Source organism: Brassica oleracea, chromosome C7 (genome assembly GCF_000695525.1).
Source record: "Brassica oleracea var. oleracea cultivar TO1000 chromosome C7, BOL, whole genome shotgun sequence".
Lineage (NCBI taxonomy): Eukaryota > Viridiplantae > Streptophyta > Magnoliopsida > Brassicales > Brassicaceae > Brassica > Brassica oleracea.
Genome location: NC_027754.1, coordinates 7,475,712 through 7,495,151, shown reverse-complemented (window position 1 = coordinate 7,495,151; position 19,440 = coordinate 7,475,712). Strand labels below are relative to the sequence as shown.

At 34.0% G+C, this 19,440-nt stretch overlaps 3 protein-coding genes and 1 pseudogene across 3 annotated transcripts; 1 reads left to right on the top strand and 3 right to left on the bottom strand.

Annotated features, from left to right (window-relative positions):
* Positions 1–347: 347 nt before the first annotated feature.
* On the bottom strand, positions 348–1,292 carry LOC106302484 (uncharacterized transmembrane protein DDB_G0289901). The gene is made up of 2 exons (XM_013738985.1): positions 698–1,292; positions 348–601 (listed from the first exon to the last, which is right to left on the bottom strand). Exons 1-2 carry the CDS (start codon positions 1,290–1,292, stop codon positions 348–350), a joined length of 849 nt encoding a protein of 282 aa, XP_013594439.1.
* Positions 1,293–2,097: 805 nt separating this feature from the next.
* Positions 2,098–3,454, bottom strand: LOC106304866 (protein RNA-directed DNA methylation 3). The gene is made up of 2 exons (XM_013741256.1): positions 2,896–3,454; positions 2,098–2,568 (listed from the first exon to the last, which is right to left on the bottom strand). Exons 1-2 carry the CDS (start codon positions 3,419–3,421, stop codon positions 2,318–2,320), a joined length of 777 nt encoding a protein of 258 aa, XP_013596710.1. The 5' UTR covers positions 3,422–3,454; the 3' UTR covers positions 2,098–2,317.
* Positions 3,455–5,420: 1,966 nt separating this feature from the next.
* On the top strand, positions 5,421–8,354 carry LOC106302482. The gene has a single exon (XM_013738984.1). It carries the CDS (start codon positions 5,421–5,423, stop codon positions 8,352–8,354), a length of 2,934 nt encoding a protein of 977 aa, XP_013594438.1.
* Positions 8,355–11,285: 2,931 nt separating this feature from the next.
* Positions 11,286–19,440, bottom strand: part of LOC106305533 — a 36,825-nt pseudogene continuing 28,670 nt past the window's right edge.

Here is a 19,440-nt window from a genome sequence, read left to right as displayed (position 1 = left end):
TTCTTGTAGTGATATAGTTAATTTGATGTATGATTTAAATTTTTGAGAACATAAATAATAATTTATCATATTGACTTCTGGTCCGGTTGTGTTTCGAGTTCATCGGATATCGTTAAAAGCCCAGGTTTAGCCACTTTGGTTGAAGTTGTTTATTTCACTACGTGTGTTATTCTTAATAATGTCTCTCACATATTGAAAATTTACCTCAATGAAGTTAAGAAACGAATCTCCATCAATCTCATATCCAAACAGAAAAAAACAAATTAAATTAAAAATCCCCAAAAACAAGAAAAGATTCTAACGTAGAAACAACAAACCTAACTCATATATAAAGAGGCTAAAGATCTTTAGTCAGAATGGTGCGGAACAGGGAAGAGGGTGAACTTCATGTTGTGGTTGGTGCAATAATCACCATCATGCTCGCCCGAGGCAAAGAAGTAAGGCTTATTTTGTCTAAGTGCAAACTTGAAGCTTTTTTCTGATCTTTTATGCGTCAAACCAATCTTCTTTGCATTCTTTAGGTCGCAGTTCATATAACTCCATGGATCTTGGAACAAATACACATTGTTCCTTCGCTTGGCCGATTTATCGTACTTGAAAGCTGCACCATGTCAAAAGATGATTCATTAACACCAATTCAATGATTTACCATAGAAAATAAGGTATAGTAAAATAAGATATAGTATGAGTTACTTACCAAGAACATCGTTGACGTAGAAAGGAGCATTCTTGAAAGCCCATTCTTTGTAATCCAAACCTTTTTTCCATCCATCAGATCCTCCCACTACGATGTTCCTTGGCGCTTCACTGTCCGAACCGGAGCTCGAACAGCTGGGTGCTTCACTGTCCGTTCCTGAACTGTTTGGCGCTTCACTGTCCGAATTATGGTTGGAATCCCAACTCCAGCTCCAGCCTGACCTAGGGTTCCAGCTCCAGCTCCATCTTGAACCATCAGGAATGGTACCTGAACCTGAGCCCGAGCTGCTTGACCCATCTGATCCCCAGCCCCATCCCCAACCAGATCCATCAGAGTTTGAACCAGAACCTGAGCCAGAGTTGTCTGAGCCGTCTCCCCAGCTCCAGCCCCAGCCAGGACTCGAGCCCCAACTCCGACTTGAATCGTCAGAGTTTGAACCAGGACCTGAGCTAGAGCTGCTTGAGCCATAAGATCCCCAGCCCCAACCCGACCCGTTGCTCCAACTCCAGCTCCACGCCTCTGCACCTGATGAAGAGAGACATGCAAACGCCAAGACCAGTAGGATCAGCTTCTTTTGTGAACCAGAGAGAGACATCGTTTTTTCCTTCTTCTGACGTTGCTTTGATATGCGTAACAATTGTTTAGTGAGCTTCTAATGATGTTGTTTAGGTTATGAGAAACGTATTTATAGACTAAATAAACCGTATTGATTTCTGTGACAAAAAAAAAAAAAACCCTATTGATTTTGGGAAAAAAGAATATTTGATTCATAACAGTTTTTAGTTTTTAGATTTTATCAATTATAAATGTTTTTTGGATTAGTTTTGTTTTCATTGGAGTGTAATCTTTTCATACCCAAAACTTATCTAACGTTTTTTCAAAAAAAAAAAAACTTATCTAACGACAATAAATTAGGTTTTGAGATTATGATATATTGGAAAAAAGTTTCATTATATATCCTAGAAAACAAAAAGAAACTATTTTGCGTCACCCAATTCTCAACTCCAACGAATGAAACATTATTCATTATTGAATCGGATCGTAACACAAACAACATAAAACAAGGATTGAAGGTTTCAGACCTTTCTGTCCAAAGAAAGTTGGCGACCACCAAGTTTAGACCTGATGGTCCGATGAAACAATAAAAGCCACCAATATAGCTATCTATACTTTTATTCTTCTCTTCCCTTCCTTTTCCAAACGCTCCTTTTTCAATTTTCACTGATCCCGCTCCTTAGTCACGTGATCTTCTCTACCAGTTCAACTTCAAGCAACTAAGATACTTATAAGAAGCTAGAAACTTTATCAACGCTTTGAGTTTACAGTAGAATCTCTCATATTCAATTCTTTAACGCATTATCTGGTTCGCTCAATCTTTGGTCATTTTTGAATAAAAGTACTAAATCTTGACATTAACTTTTACCATGAAAATATGGTAGCATACATAAACAAGGGTGATCTCATAAATAAAAAAAGATAAAGCAAAACCACAAACAAATCTCAACAAAATGTGGATAATGGTAAATTGGTAATATGTTTTATTGACGACACACAACAACAAATTGAAAACCTAATGTTTGATACTTTTGACGTCGGAGTTAGCTTTTAGTACCAAACAAATTACCAACGGGGGAGGATAGGCATGACGGTAAACTTCATGGTGCCATTGCTGCAGTGAGCACCGTCATGCTCGCCGCACGATATGTAGTAAGGCTTCATTTTTGTAAGAACAAGCTCAAAGCCATTCCCAGCACCTTGCTTCGGTGATGCTATCATCTTTCCTTTCTTAACATCGCACTTTTCGTAACTCAATGGGTTAGAAAACAAATAAACGCTGTGCGTGAACGGTGCTGGTGGGTTGTATTTGAACACTGCAATCGGATAATTATATCATAACATTATCGTCAAACTTATTGATATTATTAAGTCAGCAATATGATGATAGCTATGAATTTGACAACAAACAATGTGAACTAATATGATACAAACTAGACCGTGCTATATGTAATTTAATATACTTTTGACTGATGTCTTTTTCATCAAATATGTACTGCTGGGCATATAGTATCCATAAGGGTATTAATCAGCTTTTATATGCTACTACTATAAAAATATATATATGTATATATATATATATATCGTTTAACAATTTGTGAGATTCTGTAGAAAAGAAAAAAGTAAAAAACATAATTACTCACCAAGTATGTCATTGAGAAAGAAGGGGGCAGTCTTAGAAGCCCAGTCGGAGTAATTGAAACCATATGTCCACTCTTTGTCTCCACCGACTATGATCTTTCTAGGTGCATTGTAGGTTGCGTTATAACCTTTTGAGTGACCTCCCCAGCCCCAGCCAGAACCGGAGCTGTCAGATCCCGAGTTGTTTGTGTTTTTAGGACCCCAGCCCCAACCCCATCCCGACCACGGGCTTGAACCTGAACCACTTGAATGGTTGGAGCCCATACCCCAACCCCAACTCCATCCTGACCCGGGGCTTGACCTTGAACCACTTGAATAGTTGGTGCCCGCACCCCAAATCCATCCCGAGCCGTTCCGGCTAGAGCCCCAACCCCAGCCTGAGCCAGGGCTTGAACCTGAACTGCTTGAATAGTTTGAGCCTCCACCCCAACCCCATCCAAATCCCCTATTGGCCTCAGCAAATGTGGAAAATATGGAGGCCACGGTCACAAAGACTAAAACAAGGTTTAGAAAAGGAGAATGTGCCATCGCTTTTTCTTTTGAATGGTTACTTATTTGATAAATGATTGTGATGCTTCCTTTGGGGTTTAAAATTAGACTATTTATAGGAAAGAGATTGTGCCAAACTGCCAGAAATGTGAGATGTTTGGTGGTGTTATTCAATAATGAATTTAAATTTAATTATACTTATTTTATAAGAGTCAGTGTTATTTGATACCTGATTGTAACTTCTATATTAAAATTTAATGTGATTTGGTTATTACATCTAGAATATCTCAATTAAAAGATTTTGAAATCTAGGGTTATTGGTTTTTAGATTTACACTCTCTTAATTAAAAGAAAGATTTGAATACAACAACTAAAATCTGGTGTTATTCATGTTTAATAGATTTTTCAATCATTTGATTTGAAAATTGTTAGAATGAATTTGAATCTTTTTTCATGAGTAAATTATATTAATAGAAAATCCAACCTTTTACCCTAAGATATTCAAATCATATATTATTAATAATAAATCAACAAACACTATTATTAAAAGTTTATAAAAATTCAAATTTAAAGATTAGAGAGTTTTTCATAGAATTTGAAAAACAGACAGATGGATTTGTTAATCATGTGTTACTGAGTTTAATTCTCTAGTGTAAAAATAAAATGACACTATGTTGAATTTATAAATATAATGATGCAGATTTAAGAAATTGGATTCAAATGAATAATGAATCAATCTGAAATGACCAAAACATTTAAAATCTGATATGTTTTAAATCTAATTGAGTTGACTTCAATTTATACAATCAATTTAGTCACACTTATTTAAAAATATTATTCTACAATATAAATATAAATAATAATAATAATAATAATAATAATAATAATAATAATAATAATAATAATAATAATAATAATAATAATAATAATAATAATAATAATAAAATAATAATAATAATAATAATAATAATAATAATAATAATAATGGACTAACAGTATTATTCTACAATATAAATAAATAATAATGGACTAACATTCATTATTTTTAGCACGCCAATATATTACATTCGTTCACAATGAGTAAAAAGTAAAATGCGGCCGTAAATGTTTGAATTGTGGCTATAACAAAATATAATTTTAAAAGTGAATGGTAGTGAGAAACCAAACAAATGAGACGACTGATTCAAAACATGTGAAGATTCACAAGGAAACATGCATTGGACTAGGACACTTGTTTAGTGGAACGACGTTGACCCTTCTTCACTTTAATTGCTACTTGAACTAATTAACGTTGACGAATCCATAAGTCACATATAATCTTTTTTGTTAATCTTCTATTCATCATAAATCGCCTTTATAATTACGTTTGAGTGACGATAAGATGATTTAACATAGAGCTCAATGATTTTTTTTGAAAATTCACATTTCTTCGATTTATAGTTTTTTCGTTCATTTTTTTTTGAAAAAGTAGTTTTTTTTTTAAGTTTAGTTTTTTCGTTCATAAATGATGCAAGACTAGTTTAGACTATCAAGAGTATATCTACTTTGATATACGTTTCCGTTATGTGGTGTAAGTTAGCACACTATGTGGTTAGGCTTAAGTTAGTAGAACACTTGTATATAAAGGAAACAAGAGTGTACAGATTGATTAATGAGAAAATATACAGTTTCATAACAAACTCTTGACTCGTTCTTGACTCGCTCTCGTCTTTTTCGTTTCATATCATCAACTTTTGATATGGTATCAGAGCCTCTCTGATCATGAGTTTATCCAGTATTCAGCTTCTTCTCATTCAGCTTCTTCCGTTTTTTGAGTATCTTGCTCAACTTATCATCGATTTCTTCCATTTCTTCCGAGTTGACTCAGTTTGAGCTCATTGTTCATCTCGTTTCATCGTTTCATCGTCGATTCTCACTCCGCCATCATCGATTCCTCCTCATTCATCTCGTTTCACTTTCATTCTTCACGATTCATCAAAATTCATCATCATTCATCTCGTTTCATCTCGCCTCATTTCGCTTCATCGTCTCTTCACTCATGGCTAATATTCATCCATTTCCAGCCGATCCCGCTAATCCACAACGTTCAACCATCGATCAATACGAGAATCCTTTCTTTCTTCACAACAACGATCATGCTGGTCTTCAGTTAGTGACTGATCGTCTCAGTTCCGGTGCGGACTTTCATTCTTGGAAGCGATCCGTACGTATGGCTCTCAATGTGCGTAACAAGCTTGGTTTCATCGACGGTACAATTCCTAAACCTCCTGATGAATCTAGAACTTCAGGATCTTGGTCTAGATGCAATGATATGGTTGCTACATGGCTTATGAATTCTGTTGATAAGAAGATTGGTCAAAGCTTGTTATTCATGTCGACTGCTGAGAGTATTTGGAAGAATTTGCTTACTCGTTTCAAACAGGATGACGCTCCTCGTGTCTATGAGATTGAGCAACGCCTGAGTACTATTCAACAGGGTTCAATGGATGTCACTCAGTACTATACTGAGCTGATCACTTTATGGGAAGAATACAAGAATTACATTGAACTTCCTGTCTGTACTTGTGGTCGTTGTGAATGCAATGCAGCTATTTTGTGGGAGCAGATGCAACAACGAAGCCGTGTTACTAAGTTCCTTATGGGGCTCAATGAATCTTATGAACAGACTCGTCGTCACATTCTGATGCTCAAACCAATACCGAATATTGAAGAAACATTCAATATGGTGGCTCAGGATGAGAGACAGAGGGCTGTCAAACCGGTGATTCGTTCTGATACTGTGGCTTTCCAGACTTCTGATTCACATCGTTCTTCAGAAGCTCCTTACTATGCTGGTGATTCTCAAGACTATGTAGCTGCTTATAATACTTTCCGTCCTCGTGGAAACCGTCCATTGTGTACTCACTGTGGTCAGTTGGGTCACACAGTCAACAAGTGTTACCGTCTTCATGGTTTTCCACCTGGTTATAAAACACCTCAGAACAGCTACAACAAGTCTTCTTTCACGCCTCGTGGTGCTAATACATATACACCTAGGCCTTCTTTCACACCAGCTCAATCTACTCAAAGGACTGTTGCTAATATCACTACTGGTTCATCTACTGATAATGTGTTGACTTCTTCAGTAGCTCCTTTGAGCTTATCTTCTTCTGGATCATCTCCAGATATGCCACAGTTCACACCAGCTCAAATCCAATCCATTATTCAACAGATATCGGCACACGTGAGAGTTTCAGAACCCACTGTTGCTTCTTGTTCCACAGTTTCCGAGAAGGGTGTCATGGCTAGTCAATCATCTTCTGGTACTTTACCATTTCTCTCTACTAATCTTCGTTTTGAAAATCATACATTTACCTTTCAACATCAGTGTCTTTCCACTTTATACAATTCTCTGCCACATGGTTCTTGGATTGTTGATAGTGGAGCAACAAGTCATGTATGTTCTGATCGTGCCATGTTTAGGGAAGTATTTCCTGCATCTGATTTAACAGTCTCATTGCCAAAGGGTACTAGGATTCCCATATTGCATACTGGAACTGTTGCTCTGTCTGATTCTTTGATTCTTTATGATGTTTTACATGTTCCCTCATTCTTTTTCAACTTGGTAAGTGTTAGTGCTTTGTTGCGTTCTAATCAGTGCTCTGCTCATTTCTTTCCTACTTCTTGTTATATTCAGGAGTTTTCTCAGGGCTTGACGATTGGGAAGGGTAGTCTTAAGCACAATCTTTACATTCTTGATCTGATTCCACAAGATATCTCCGCTGCTTTCACTGGATCCTTGTCAGCTGATGGTATGCTTTGGCATCAACGCCTTGGTCATCCATCGCCTGCCAAGTTACAAGTTTTATCTACAGAACTTTCTATTCCACGTTGTATCATTCCTTCTCATTCCACTTGTACTGTTTGTCCACTCGCTAAGCAAAAACGTTTATCGTTTCCTTTCAATAACAATTTGTCTCTAAAACCATTTGATTTACTTCATCTTGATATTTGGGGACCATTTGCACAAGAATCTATTGAAGGTTACAAATATTTTTTGACTATTGTTGATGATTGTTCTCGTGTTACTTGGATACATTTACTCAAACGAAAAAGTGATGTTATTACTCTGTTTCCTGAGTTTCTTCAGCGTGTCTACACACAATACAATGTTCGAGTCAAGGCTATTAGAAGTGATAATGCTCCTGAGTTACGGTTTGCGAAACTTATCAAAACTAATGGCATGATTCACTATTTCTCCTGTGCTTACACACCTGAACAAAATTCTGTGGTTGAACGTAAACATCAACATCTTCTTAATGTTGCTCGTGCACTTTTGTTTCAATCCAATGTTCCTCTTCTATACTGGAGTGATTGCATAACAACTGCTGTTTTCCTTATTAATAGAATTCCTTCACCATTACTTGACCATCGCACTCCTTATGAAGTTTTGTTAAAGAGAAAACCTGATTACTCTCTCTTACGATCTTTTGGTTGCCTTTGTTATGTGAGTACTTTACAAAAAGATAGGAACAAATTTTCACCTCGGGCTCGTCCTTGTTTGTTCTTAGGCTATCCATCAGGTTATAAAGGCTATAAACTTCTTGATCTAGATAACAATTCGGTGTCCATTTCTCGTCATGTTGTCTTCCATGAATCTGTTTATCCTCTTAAATCTTCCACATCTATCATTCCTGATTTCTTTTCTCATTATATTTTACCTAACTCTGTTCCTTATACTGCTGATTTGGATGCATCCATTGATCATAATGCATCTTCATCGACTAGTTCCTCTCATCCTCATGCACCTGATCCGATTGTTCTCGTTCCTCATGCATCTCATTCTAGAAATGTACCACCTTTGGCTTCTGAGATTGTTGATACAGGTGTTGTTGATGCTTCTCTTAATATGGCTCGACCAAAACGTCAGACTAAAGCTCCAAATTATCTTTCCGATTACCATTGTGCTCTTCTTCAGACTACTGATCCTTGACCTTCTTCACACACGACCCCTTATCCTTTATCATCTGTTCTTTCTTATCATAAACTACGCCAACCTTTTATTTCTTTTCTACTTTCATATTCTCTTGAAACCGAACCCAAAACTTTTAAACAAGCCATGGCATCTGACGAATGGAAGAAAGCTGTGAATGATGAGTTACAAGCAATGGAGGCTAATGAAACTTTCACAGTTGTGTCGCTTCCTGTTGGAGTCAATGTGATTGGGTGTAAGTGGGTGTTTACCATCAAGTATAATTCTGATGGGACTATTGAACGAAAGAAGGGTCGTCTTGTGGCAAAGGGCTTCACACAACAGGAAGGTGTTGATTATATTGAAACTTTTTCCCCTGTTGTCAAGATGGCTACTGTGAAGCTGATGTTGGGCCTGGCTGCTACTAAAGGATGGGAGCTCTCTCAGATGGATGTCTCTAATGCGTTTCTTCATAGTACACTGGATGAGGATATTTACATGAGCCTTCCCCAAGGTTATACTCCTGCTCCAGGTGTTGTTCTTCCACCAAATGCAGTATGCAAGTTGAACAAGAGCTTATATGGTCTAAAACAGGCTTCTCGCCAATGGAATCTCACTTTCACTAAGGTTCTTGTTGATGATGGTTTCACACAATCTGAATCAGACATGTCTCTGTTTGTGAAATCTACTGCTACAAGCTTTCTGGCGGTTCTTGTTTACGTCGATGATATTGCCATTGCAAGTAACAATGCTGACGCATTGGCCTCCTTGAAAGCTTTGTTGGCTGCGCACTTCAAGATTAAAGACCTTGGTCCTATGAGATTCTTTCTTGGCTTGGAAATTGCTCGTACAGCTAAGGGTATCTACATTTGTCAACGCAAATATGCTTTGGATTTGCTTCAAGATACTGGTCTGTTGGCGTGTAAACCAAGCTCGGTTCCTATGGATCCGTATGTTCAGCTTACAACAGAATCTGGTACTCTTCTTGAGTCTGCAACTCCTTATCGTGAACTGATTGGTCGTCTCCTCTATCTGACGATCACTCGTCCTGATATCACTTTTGCTGTTCACAAGCTGAGCCAGTTTCTCCATTGCCCAACTGATATTCATCTTCAGGCGGCTCATCGCATCCTGAAGTACATCAAAGGAGATCCTGGTCTTGGTCTGTTTTACTCTGCTCAATCTGACTTGTGCCTCAACGCTTTTGCTGATGCTGACTGGGGTAATTGTAAAGACACAAGATTCTCAACGTCTGGTTTTTGCATTTATCTTGGTACATCTCTTATCTGTTGGAAGTCACAGAAGCAGAAGGTTGTGAGTAGAAGTAGTACTGAAGCTGAGTATAGAAGTCTTGCTGATGTTACACGTGATATCATTTGGATTCAGCAACTTCTTGATGCGTTCAAGATTACTGTCACGACTACTGCTAAGTTGTTTTGTGATAACAAGTCTGCGGTTTATCTAGCTACCAATCCGGTCTTCCATGCTCGTACCAAACATGTCGAGATTGATTGTCACATTGTTCGCAATCAGTTGAAGAAGGGGACTCTTAAGGCTATTCATCTAACCGCAGATAATCAACTTGCAGATATACTGACAAAGCCGCTTCATCCGAAACCGTTCTTGACAATGCTTGCGCGCATGTCTTTATCAAGCCTATACAATCCTCCCTGATTCGTTTGTAAGGCTTGCGGGGGTGTATCAAGAGTATATCTACTTTGATATACGTTTCCGTTATGTGGTGTAAGTTAGCACACTATGTGGTTAGGCTTAAGTTAGTAGAACACTTGTATATAAAGGAAACAAGAGTGTACAGATTGATTAATGAGAAAATATACAGTTTCATAACAAACTCTTGACTCGTTCTTGACTCGCTCTCGTCTTCTTCGTTTCATATCATCAACTTTTGATATAGACCGTGGACTTTTTGCAGGCACGAGTAGGCTTTTACTGATTTGCCAAGATTAACTTGTTTTGATTCTTATGTTTCTCTTGGATAAATGTAACTCTTTTTAGAATTACGATAAGGGGGTCGCTTATGACATCTTCTCGTTAGTATAAGTTGTTTTCATTCATTATAGGAAGTTAGCATTGTAAATGTTTCTCTTGAACTCTTTCATCAATAAATTTGAAAATTCATTTAAAAAAAACCTTTGTAGGATCATGTCAAATATGAGTTATCAGTTAAATGTACATGAGTAATGTTTTATTTCAGGAAATAGATTCACTTATGCTCTTGTGGCGAAAGCGACGTTGGTTCCGAACAATGGTGGGTTATGCTCTTGCCCATAAGGTACTTAACAAAGATCCGCATCACCATATGAAAAAGTACATGCAATTCTCGTTAGCACATACAAATCATACAAAAGTTCCCACATATCCTAATGAATCTTATCCAACAAGAATGTTTAAATATTTAATTAGTTAAATAATGTTTAGAATTAATGTTGAAAATACTTATGAATTATTTGATAAGGATCTTATCCTCTTTGATAAATAGAAAATAAATAAAAAGAAAAATTTAATTTTAATATAATAAAAGGAAAATCTGTTATTGCACGCATAATTGTTTTTGTTAATATTAGTTTTCAAAAATTCTAACATTCTTCGACACAGGTAAATTATTAGAGATTGTTCATGTATTAAAATTAGCAAACAAAAAAAATTTCCTAAGTACTCCTAGCAGAGCTTTCAAATGATGCACATGTTCGGTCAAACTCTTGTTATAAATAAGGATGTCACCAAAGTAAACAGCTACAAAGTGTCTTATGATAGATCTCAAAACATGGTTGTCAAAAGTGTCTGAGCTTTGGACCACAAGGGTTATGCTCTTACCAGTAAGGTACTTAACAAAGATTTGCATCACCATCTAAAAAGTACATGCAATTCTCGTTAGCACACATAAATCAAACAGAAGTTCCAACAGATCCTAATGAATCTTCAGGGCCGGCCCTGAGAATTTGGGGGCTTGAAACAAAATGAAAAACGGGGGCCTATATATTATATCACAAAAATATCCCAAAAACAAACCGATAAACATAGTTTCATATATAAAGTACTAAATCAGTGACAAAACATTAGTTTCCGTACACAAAAAAAAAACAAATGAACTGATAGTTTACATCTTCTGAAAAATACTCCTTCTTGCATTTTTTTCTGCAAAGTCATTCATCAATCTTTGATAGTCAAGCTGCCCGAACATATCTCTCTCAATTGACAGCATTGCTAAACCATTCAATCGATCTTCTGATATACTTGACCGCAAGTAAGATTTTATTAACTTTAACTTGGAAAAACTTCTCTCGGCTGAAGCCACAGAAACTGGAATCGTCAACATCACTCTGTATGCAATAAAAATATTTGGATAGCAGCAAACTTCATACCTTTTTATAAAGTCTAACACATCAATGGCCTTTCTGATCTCGCTTGGTAAAACATTTCTTTAAACCCTGAGTTCTAGGAATAAATGATTTCCATCAATGTCTGAGATCTCACCATGTTTAAGACAGCTCTCAAGGTTGATACATGATGCCTTTAAACCATCATCTGATGTTGATCTCAGCTTCTTTAGATCAAATAAGAATCCAAAAATCTTCCCATATTCTTCAAATTGTTCAAACCTCATCTGAAGAGATACAATAGCTTGATCCACGATTCTTAGAAAAAAATCAACCTTAAACTTCTCTTCCTCACTCAGCGTCTCAAACTCATCATCCCTTTCTAGCTCCTCATCAAAATATTTCTTCTTTTTAATAATGCGCCTTCGCTGAGCAGGAAAATTTGGCTCAATATCCATTGATTCTGCAATAATCGTAGCTTCTGCCTTTGCTTTTTCAAATCCAACTTCTCTGTAGTTGTTCAAATATGAAACCAACCCTTTCAATTGCTCAACAGCATTATCAATATCAATATGCTCTGATTGCAGCACCTTGCTTACTGTATTAACGGCAAATAGAAGCTCATACCAAATGACCATAGAAAATAAGAACTCAAATCCTCCAATTCCATGAGTTTCACTTGTAGCAAGAACTTCAGCATTGCTTCGAGCTTCAGGATCCTCACAATTTTCTGCCAAGTAATCCAACGCATCTCTTATTTTTGGAGCCTGAAAACGAATCGCTCGAACACTTTCAACGCGACTTTCCCAACGAGTTTCAGATAATGACTTAAGTGTGAGACCTCCTACAATTTCCTTAAACATCTCCCATCTAGTTGTAGATCCTGAGAACAAACAATATAGCCGTTGAATGATTCCAAAGAAAGCAATCCCCTTTTTAGATGATTTAGCCATATCGCAAAGAGTCAAATTGAGACTATGACAACCACATGGCGTAAAAAATGCTCTTGAGTTGATATCCAGCAATCTCTTTTGTACTCCTTTGTGTTTTCCCTTCATATTAGATCCATTATCATATCCTTGCCCTCTCACATCATCAATACTCAAATTGAGACCAGCCAATGTATCACAAAGCAACTCAAAAAGCCCTTCTCCAGATTTATCTGAAACTTCTAAGAATGTCACAAAAAATTCTTCAACTTGTGTTTTAGCCATGGAGACATCCACACATCTGATAACAAGACTCATTTGTTCTTTATGACTTTTATCTGGAGTGCAATCGAGAATAACCGAAAAATACTTTGCCTCTTGAATTTTCTTGATGAACATAACTTTGACCTCATGTCCTAGCATAACAATCAATTCATCCTGAATCCTGTGGCTTAAATAATGATAATGAGTCTGACCTTCCTTAATCCGTCTGATATGCTCTTGCATGACTGGATCAAAAATTCCATATGATTCAATAAAACTCAGAAAGTTTCCATTGTTTTTCTGACCAAGCTTCTCATTAGTCCCACGAAATGCTATATTCTGCTTAGCAAGAGTTGTTACCAATGAAAATATTCTCAGCAAGACTTCTCTCCAATGGTTTCTTTCTTTGTTGATTTCTTCTTGAAGACACTTATCAATTGTCTGCTTCTTCCTTAATCTCAGTTCTAATTCCATCCACTGACTCATACAGACAAGGTGGTGATGACTAGTTTCATGTTGACTCAGTCTCAGCCTGACATTTTTCTAATCATTAAACCCTTTGCTTGAAAGCTGGTTGACTTCTTGATCCCGACCAAACAACTTGCAGCAAAAGCAATATGCTTTGTCTGATATCTTTGAATAAAGTAACCAGCTCCTATCTTGTTTATCTCCATTTTTCATCTCTCTTCTGTAATACTTACGAGAAAAATGTCTACCATGATCATTCTTTGGAAACACATAGTCTTCATGTACTCTTTTCATAGGACCTAATTTCACTAGGAAATCTTTCAAACTCTGATCAATTATTTTCCAATTTGCAGGATCAGACTTATCCACAATCTCTTCTTGTTCTTTAACATTCACATCCTCTTCTTTACTCTCATTCTGCTCTTGCTCAGACTTGTCTATAATTTCTTCTATCTTATCATCCTCTAAAGTATGATTTTCATCACCAGCTCCAATACACTCATCAGTTTCATGAGATTTTGATATTTGAACATACCTTAACATAGAATTGGCTTGAGATTTTTCCTCTTCTTTTTTTCTTTTTCTTTCTCTTTCTTTCTCAAATCCTGATTTACACTTTGTTTTTCGTGTAGAAATTCCTAAAAAAATTTATGTCAAAGAAAAGTTTAGCAAGAATTGGCTTGATAATCATATTTATAATTATAGTAGCAGAATTTTGAATACCTTTCATGGCTTATGGCGAGATTTTGCTTCTGATATAAGGAGACACAAGCAATTAACAAAATAATATTGAAATTGTGTTTTTGGTTTGCAGGTTACGACAGGGAAAAATGAAGAAGCTTAAGAAAATAAGAAGTGGAAGAGTCCACGACAAAAAAAAAGGAAACACGTTAGTCAAAAGATTTGGTTAACTTTCTGGATTTTTATTCTTTTTAAATTATTGGACTATTGCATTAGTTTATTCTTTGGCCCATTCAAATGGATTTTGGTTGTTTAAATGAACTTGATATTGCCAAATCTGTGTGATCTTATTTAAAAAATATTATTAATGTATATTGGATTTTTTTTTAATGGGGGCCTTAAAAAAATGGGGGCCTAAGACAATTGTTTCAATGGGCTTGGCCCAGGGCCGGCCCTGTGAATCTTATCCAACAAGAAAATCTCTAATTTAAGGGCAGAAAACAAGCAATAGATGGTTCTGAAGATTGAAGAAACAATATACCATTAGAGAAGAGTTCAGAAAAGTTTTGCACAACTGTATGGGTTTGCGTCTGTAAGATTAAAAAAAAAAGATGATTTACAACGAGGGGTAGTCTTCTTATATAGTGGCTTAGCCTCAGAGCATCCTTATCAACATTTAATAAAATATAAATATTAGTTGAATAATTTTTTGAATTACTTGTTGAAGAAACTTGTGAATTATTTGATAAAAATGTTCTTATCCTCTTTGATCAAGAAAAAATAAATAAAAGAAAAATTTAAATTTTAATATAATAAAAGGTAATCAGTTATTGAGCCCATAAAATCTTTTAATAATAAGAGTAGTAAAATTCTTGTTTTGGCAATATTTAGTCTTCAAAAATTCTAGCATTCCACCCAGGTAAATACTCCCTCCGTTCTTTAAAGTTACATATTCTAGAGAAAAAATGTGTTTCAAAAAGATCTATTTTTTATATTTTCTATGCATATTTTATTAACTAATTGCAAACTTCAAAAAACTTAATTGCTCTAGTTGAATTTTTATTGGCTTAAAATTATGGAAAAAAGATAAACACAAAAAAATATGTAAATTTAATGTGTTTTATTCAAACGTGTGAAAAATCTAGAATATGTAACTTTAAGGAATAGAGAGAGTATTAGAGTCTGTTCGCTCATTAAAGTTAGCAAACAAAAACTCTTTCCTAAGTTCTTACTTCCAGCTTCGTTTGAAAGTAATTCACATATTAGTCAAGCTCGTGCTATAAATTAAGATGTCACCAAAGTAAACAACTACAACGTGTCTTATAATAGATCTTAAGACATGGTTGTTAATGGTGCCTGAGCTTTGTACCACAAGGGTTATGCTCTTCCATGTAAGGTACTCAATAAAGATCTCCATCACCATCTAAAAATGTACATGCAATTCTAGTTCGCACACACAAATCATATAAAAATTCCCACAGATCCTAATGAATCTTATCCAACAAAAAATCTCTAATTAAGGGCAGAAAATAAGCAACAGATAGTTCTGAGGATTGAAGAAAACACACCTTCTGAGAAGAGTTCAAAAAAGTTTTGCATAACTATTTGGGTTTGCATCTATAAGATAAAAAGAGATGATTTACAACAAGGGGATATTCTTCTTTATAGTGGCTTAGCCTTAGAGCATCCTTATTAACAGTCAATAAATATATAAATATTAGTTAAATAATTTTTAGAATTATTGTTGAAAAACTTTTGAATTATTTGATAAAGATGTTCTAAACTTCTAATCCTCTATACTGTCTTTGCTTTTAAACCTTGTTACTTACGTAATCAGCCAACCAAAAATGACCTCTCTCCTTCGTTTTTGTAACTAGGCCATCAACACTACAATCACCGTTAACATTATTGTCTTTGACTTTGCCTTTAAAATCAGGATTCATCATTTGCGAAAGCTCACATACTCCATGATTTTCCTTTACAATACAATCATCTTCAACATTACTTGAGCCATAAAGCTCCATATTCAGATCAAATTTGTTGTTTCGATTCCAACTATACCCGCAAACGACACAAAAGTAAATGGACGAATTCTTCTTCATATATCCAATAAAACTGCTAACTTATCGATCATTGGCAAGTTATTGATCAGAGAACTTGGAAAATAACTCAACTTAGCACTAACAATTTTCTGGTCCATTATGAAATCGTCCAAAACCATCATCTTCAATTACTCTAACGTAGTATTTAATTCCAAGGTGAGTAATTGCCTCATTTTTCCTTATCAACAATGAACATCGACTCGTTATTCACATCATGTATCCAAGCACCACATTTTACATAGATATGAACCATTTGATTTGATGAAAAAAGAGATATGGAAGAAGGAAAAGGAAGAAGATCGTTGAATCAAAAAATTGAATTCATGATTTAATGTAAATCAACATCAAGAACAAGATAAGTTTGAATAAAATTAGTTAAGATTGATCTCTAGACTTTTTCAGGTTTAAAAACATAGAATATACGAAAAATACATAATACATATTCTAGAAAAGATAGAACATAGTGAAAATGTTGAAATTTAAACTCTATTATGTTTAAAGTATTCATACATGTAAGAACTTGATGTTTTATCTATGATATATATTCTGTAAAACACATAACACAAATTAACGTTTTTTAGATTTTTCTACAATGAAGTAAGAAACTTATACAATGGGGATGATTGGTTGAACTGTAGACGTGGGAATGTAGCTGTAGGATTTAGGTTGTAGTTTTTATTGTTGTAGCTTTATATTTCTTTACTGTAAAAAAATACTACAGTTCCTAAAGCATTTTAAGAGTTGCTTTAATAAAAAAAATAGTAATACATGAATACAAAAAAAAAGGTGGTAGATGTTGTAGCAAGACTTTAACTTTAAAATTAAAGGTACATCGTGATTGGTTAGGATTAGTACTTTAAAAATAAATAAATCTGAAGTCTTAAGTTAAAGCTCAATCAATCATCACCAATATATTGTATTTATAAATAACAACAACCTTTAGTTAGAATTAAGTAGGGGTGTCAATTTGGGCTGGTCCGTTCCGGCCCGCCTCAACCCCGCCAAGTCCGTAAATATTTTAGCCCAGCCCATAAATATTTTGGGCCTAGAATTCAAAGCCCGGCCCGGCCCTTATAGGGCTATAGGGGTTTTTGGATTTTTTTGGACTTTTTGAAAAATAATTTGTCATTGTCGCTTCCATCGTTTTAATACATGTGAATTTTCATTAGAAAAAATAGTTTCATTTTTTTTTAAATATAAAATGAGTTTAAACTTTTCTTTTTTATCAAAAATATTTTACTTTTTCGTATGCTTTAAAAACATATTATAAACAAACCAAATTTAATAAAATTTAAATAATCAAATATAAATTAAAACTTAACATATAAGAAAACAAAATTTATGATAAACATGGTTAAACATTTCATACTTTGCATATTGAAAAAAACACATGTTGTACATGAAATAAGAAGGTACATTTGCCAAATTTAAAATATGACACTTGTAATGATCAAACAATAAAATCCTTAACAACTTTTATATTTATTTTATTAATGTTTGGATAAAAATATCAAAATAATATGTCAACACTAATATATCGTTTGGATTGCAATAACGATAATATTTAAACTAAAGTATAAAATTTTGGGTTTTCGGACCGGCCCTAGCCCAAACGGACTTAGGCCCAAAATACTCAAAGCCCAAATGAGCTTAGCTCGAAAGACCCAATTTTTTGGGCTTATAAAACTAAGCCCAAACCAGATAATTTTTAGGATTCGGTGGGCTCGGGCTGCGGGCTTCGGGCTTCGGTCTTAATTGACATGTCTAGAATTAAGACAGATGTATTATATATTTGGATAAATCATATAGAACATATAAGATATTCGAAGTTAGAACGTCTGGTTTATCCTTGTAAAAAAGGTTAATATACATTCTAACAAATTTAGGTCAACATATCCACATTGTTTTTGGATTTATATATTAAAAGATGTAAACTATATATATATAAATGTATATAATTTTAAAAAATTATTTTAGATATTACGAGATAAATTATGTTCAAAATTGACAAATTAATACAAATGTATAAATGCACATATACATTTTTATCATTGTCTATTTTGCAAATTTTCTTTTAAGGCGCTTCATAGAAGACTAACAATTAAATGTATTATTCGAGACCTAAGCGTTATAAAATTATTGATTTATTATTTATATATTTTACATTATATATTTTAATTCTTTGATAATAATAATAAAATTATTTTTATGAATTATAAATAAATAAATATATATATATATATATATATATATATATATATATATATATATATATAACTAAACTAGACAAATTTGTAGATTAACTAATTAAACAAATTTTGAGAGATTTAAAATGGTTTAGACCAACTTAAATTAATCTAAATCGATTTTAACTAATTTGAAATGCTTAAATTGAATTTTAAGAAAATCGTTTAAGCTATTGCCACTTTACCACAAAGTCAAACGCTTAGGCGACGGTATTTTTAAAATATTGTCTAGAACCATCTAGATTACCAAGAACTACATGGATAGCCAAAAATATGAAATACAATTTTGATCTAAAATATCGGCAATAAATAAATTAATAACCAAATATCTATAAATACAACTTATAAATGTGTTGAAAATATGCAAAAGTATCTAAACTGAATCATATAAAATTAGAACTATTCAGATATTTTTATCAAGAAAAAACTGAATTATTTAATATTTTAATCCAAAATATCTTAACTACCATGTTTACCCAAATTACTTGATATTTTATTCAAAATTCCGGAAAAGCAAACAAAACTAGAACCACATTGAACCCAATTTTAAGATATTATGTTCTTTTATTACCCGTACCAAATCAAAGACTACTTGCGGAAAAACGGCTTATTCATGCCCGCACTATGAAGCCAGGGAAAATACATACCCAAACAATATTAACGTGCCAAAACATTCATAAACTAAATAAGAATTTGAATTGCATACCAAAACTCATAATAAATAGCTAAAACATGCTTCGTAACTGACACGTGTCAGTCCATTTTAAAATGTATTGATTTATTTTTTTAAATTATTATCTTTTAGTCTTTGTCATTTTATTTGTTTGTAAAGTGCCACAAATAATTAAAATCATCAAATTGGCCTTATTTATAATTTCAAAATTGGAAATAAATTTTAATATATGATGATATACAAAATAGAAATATTTTTTATCAAATAAAATAAATTTAATAATATAAATATATTATTATTATTTCATATTGAAATATTTGATATAAAAAATTTAAATAAATAGAAAACAACATAAAAATAGTATCATAATTTAAAGCCTAATTTAATCTCACTAGTTCTTAAAGTT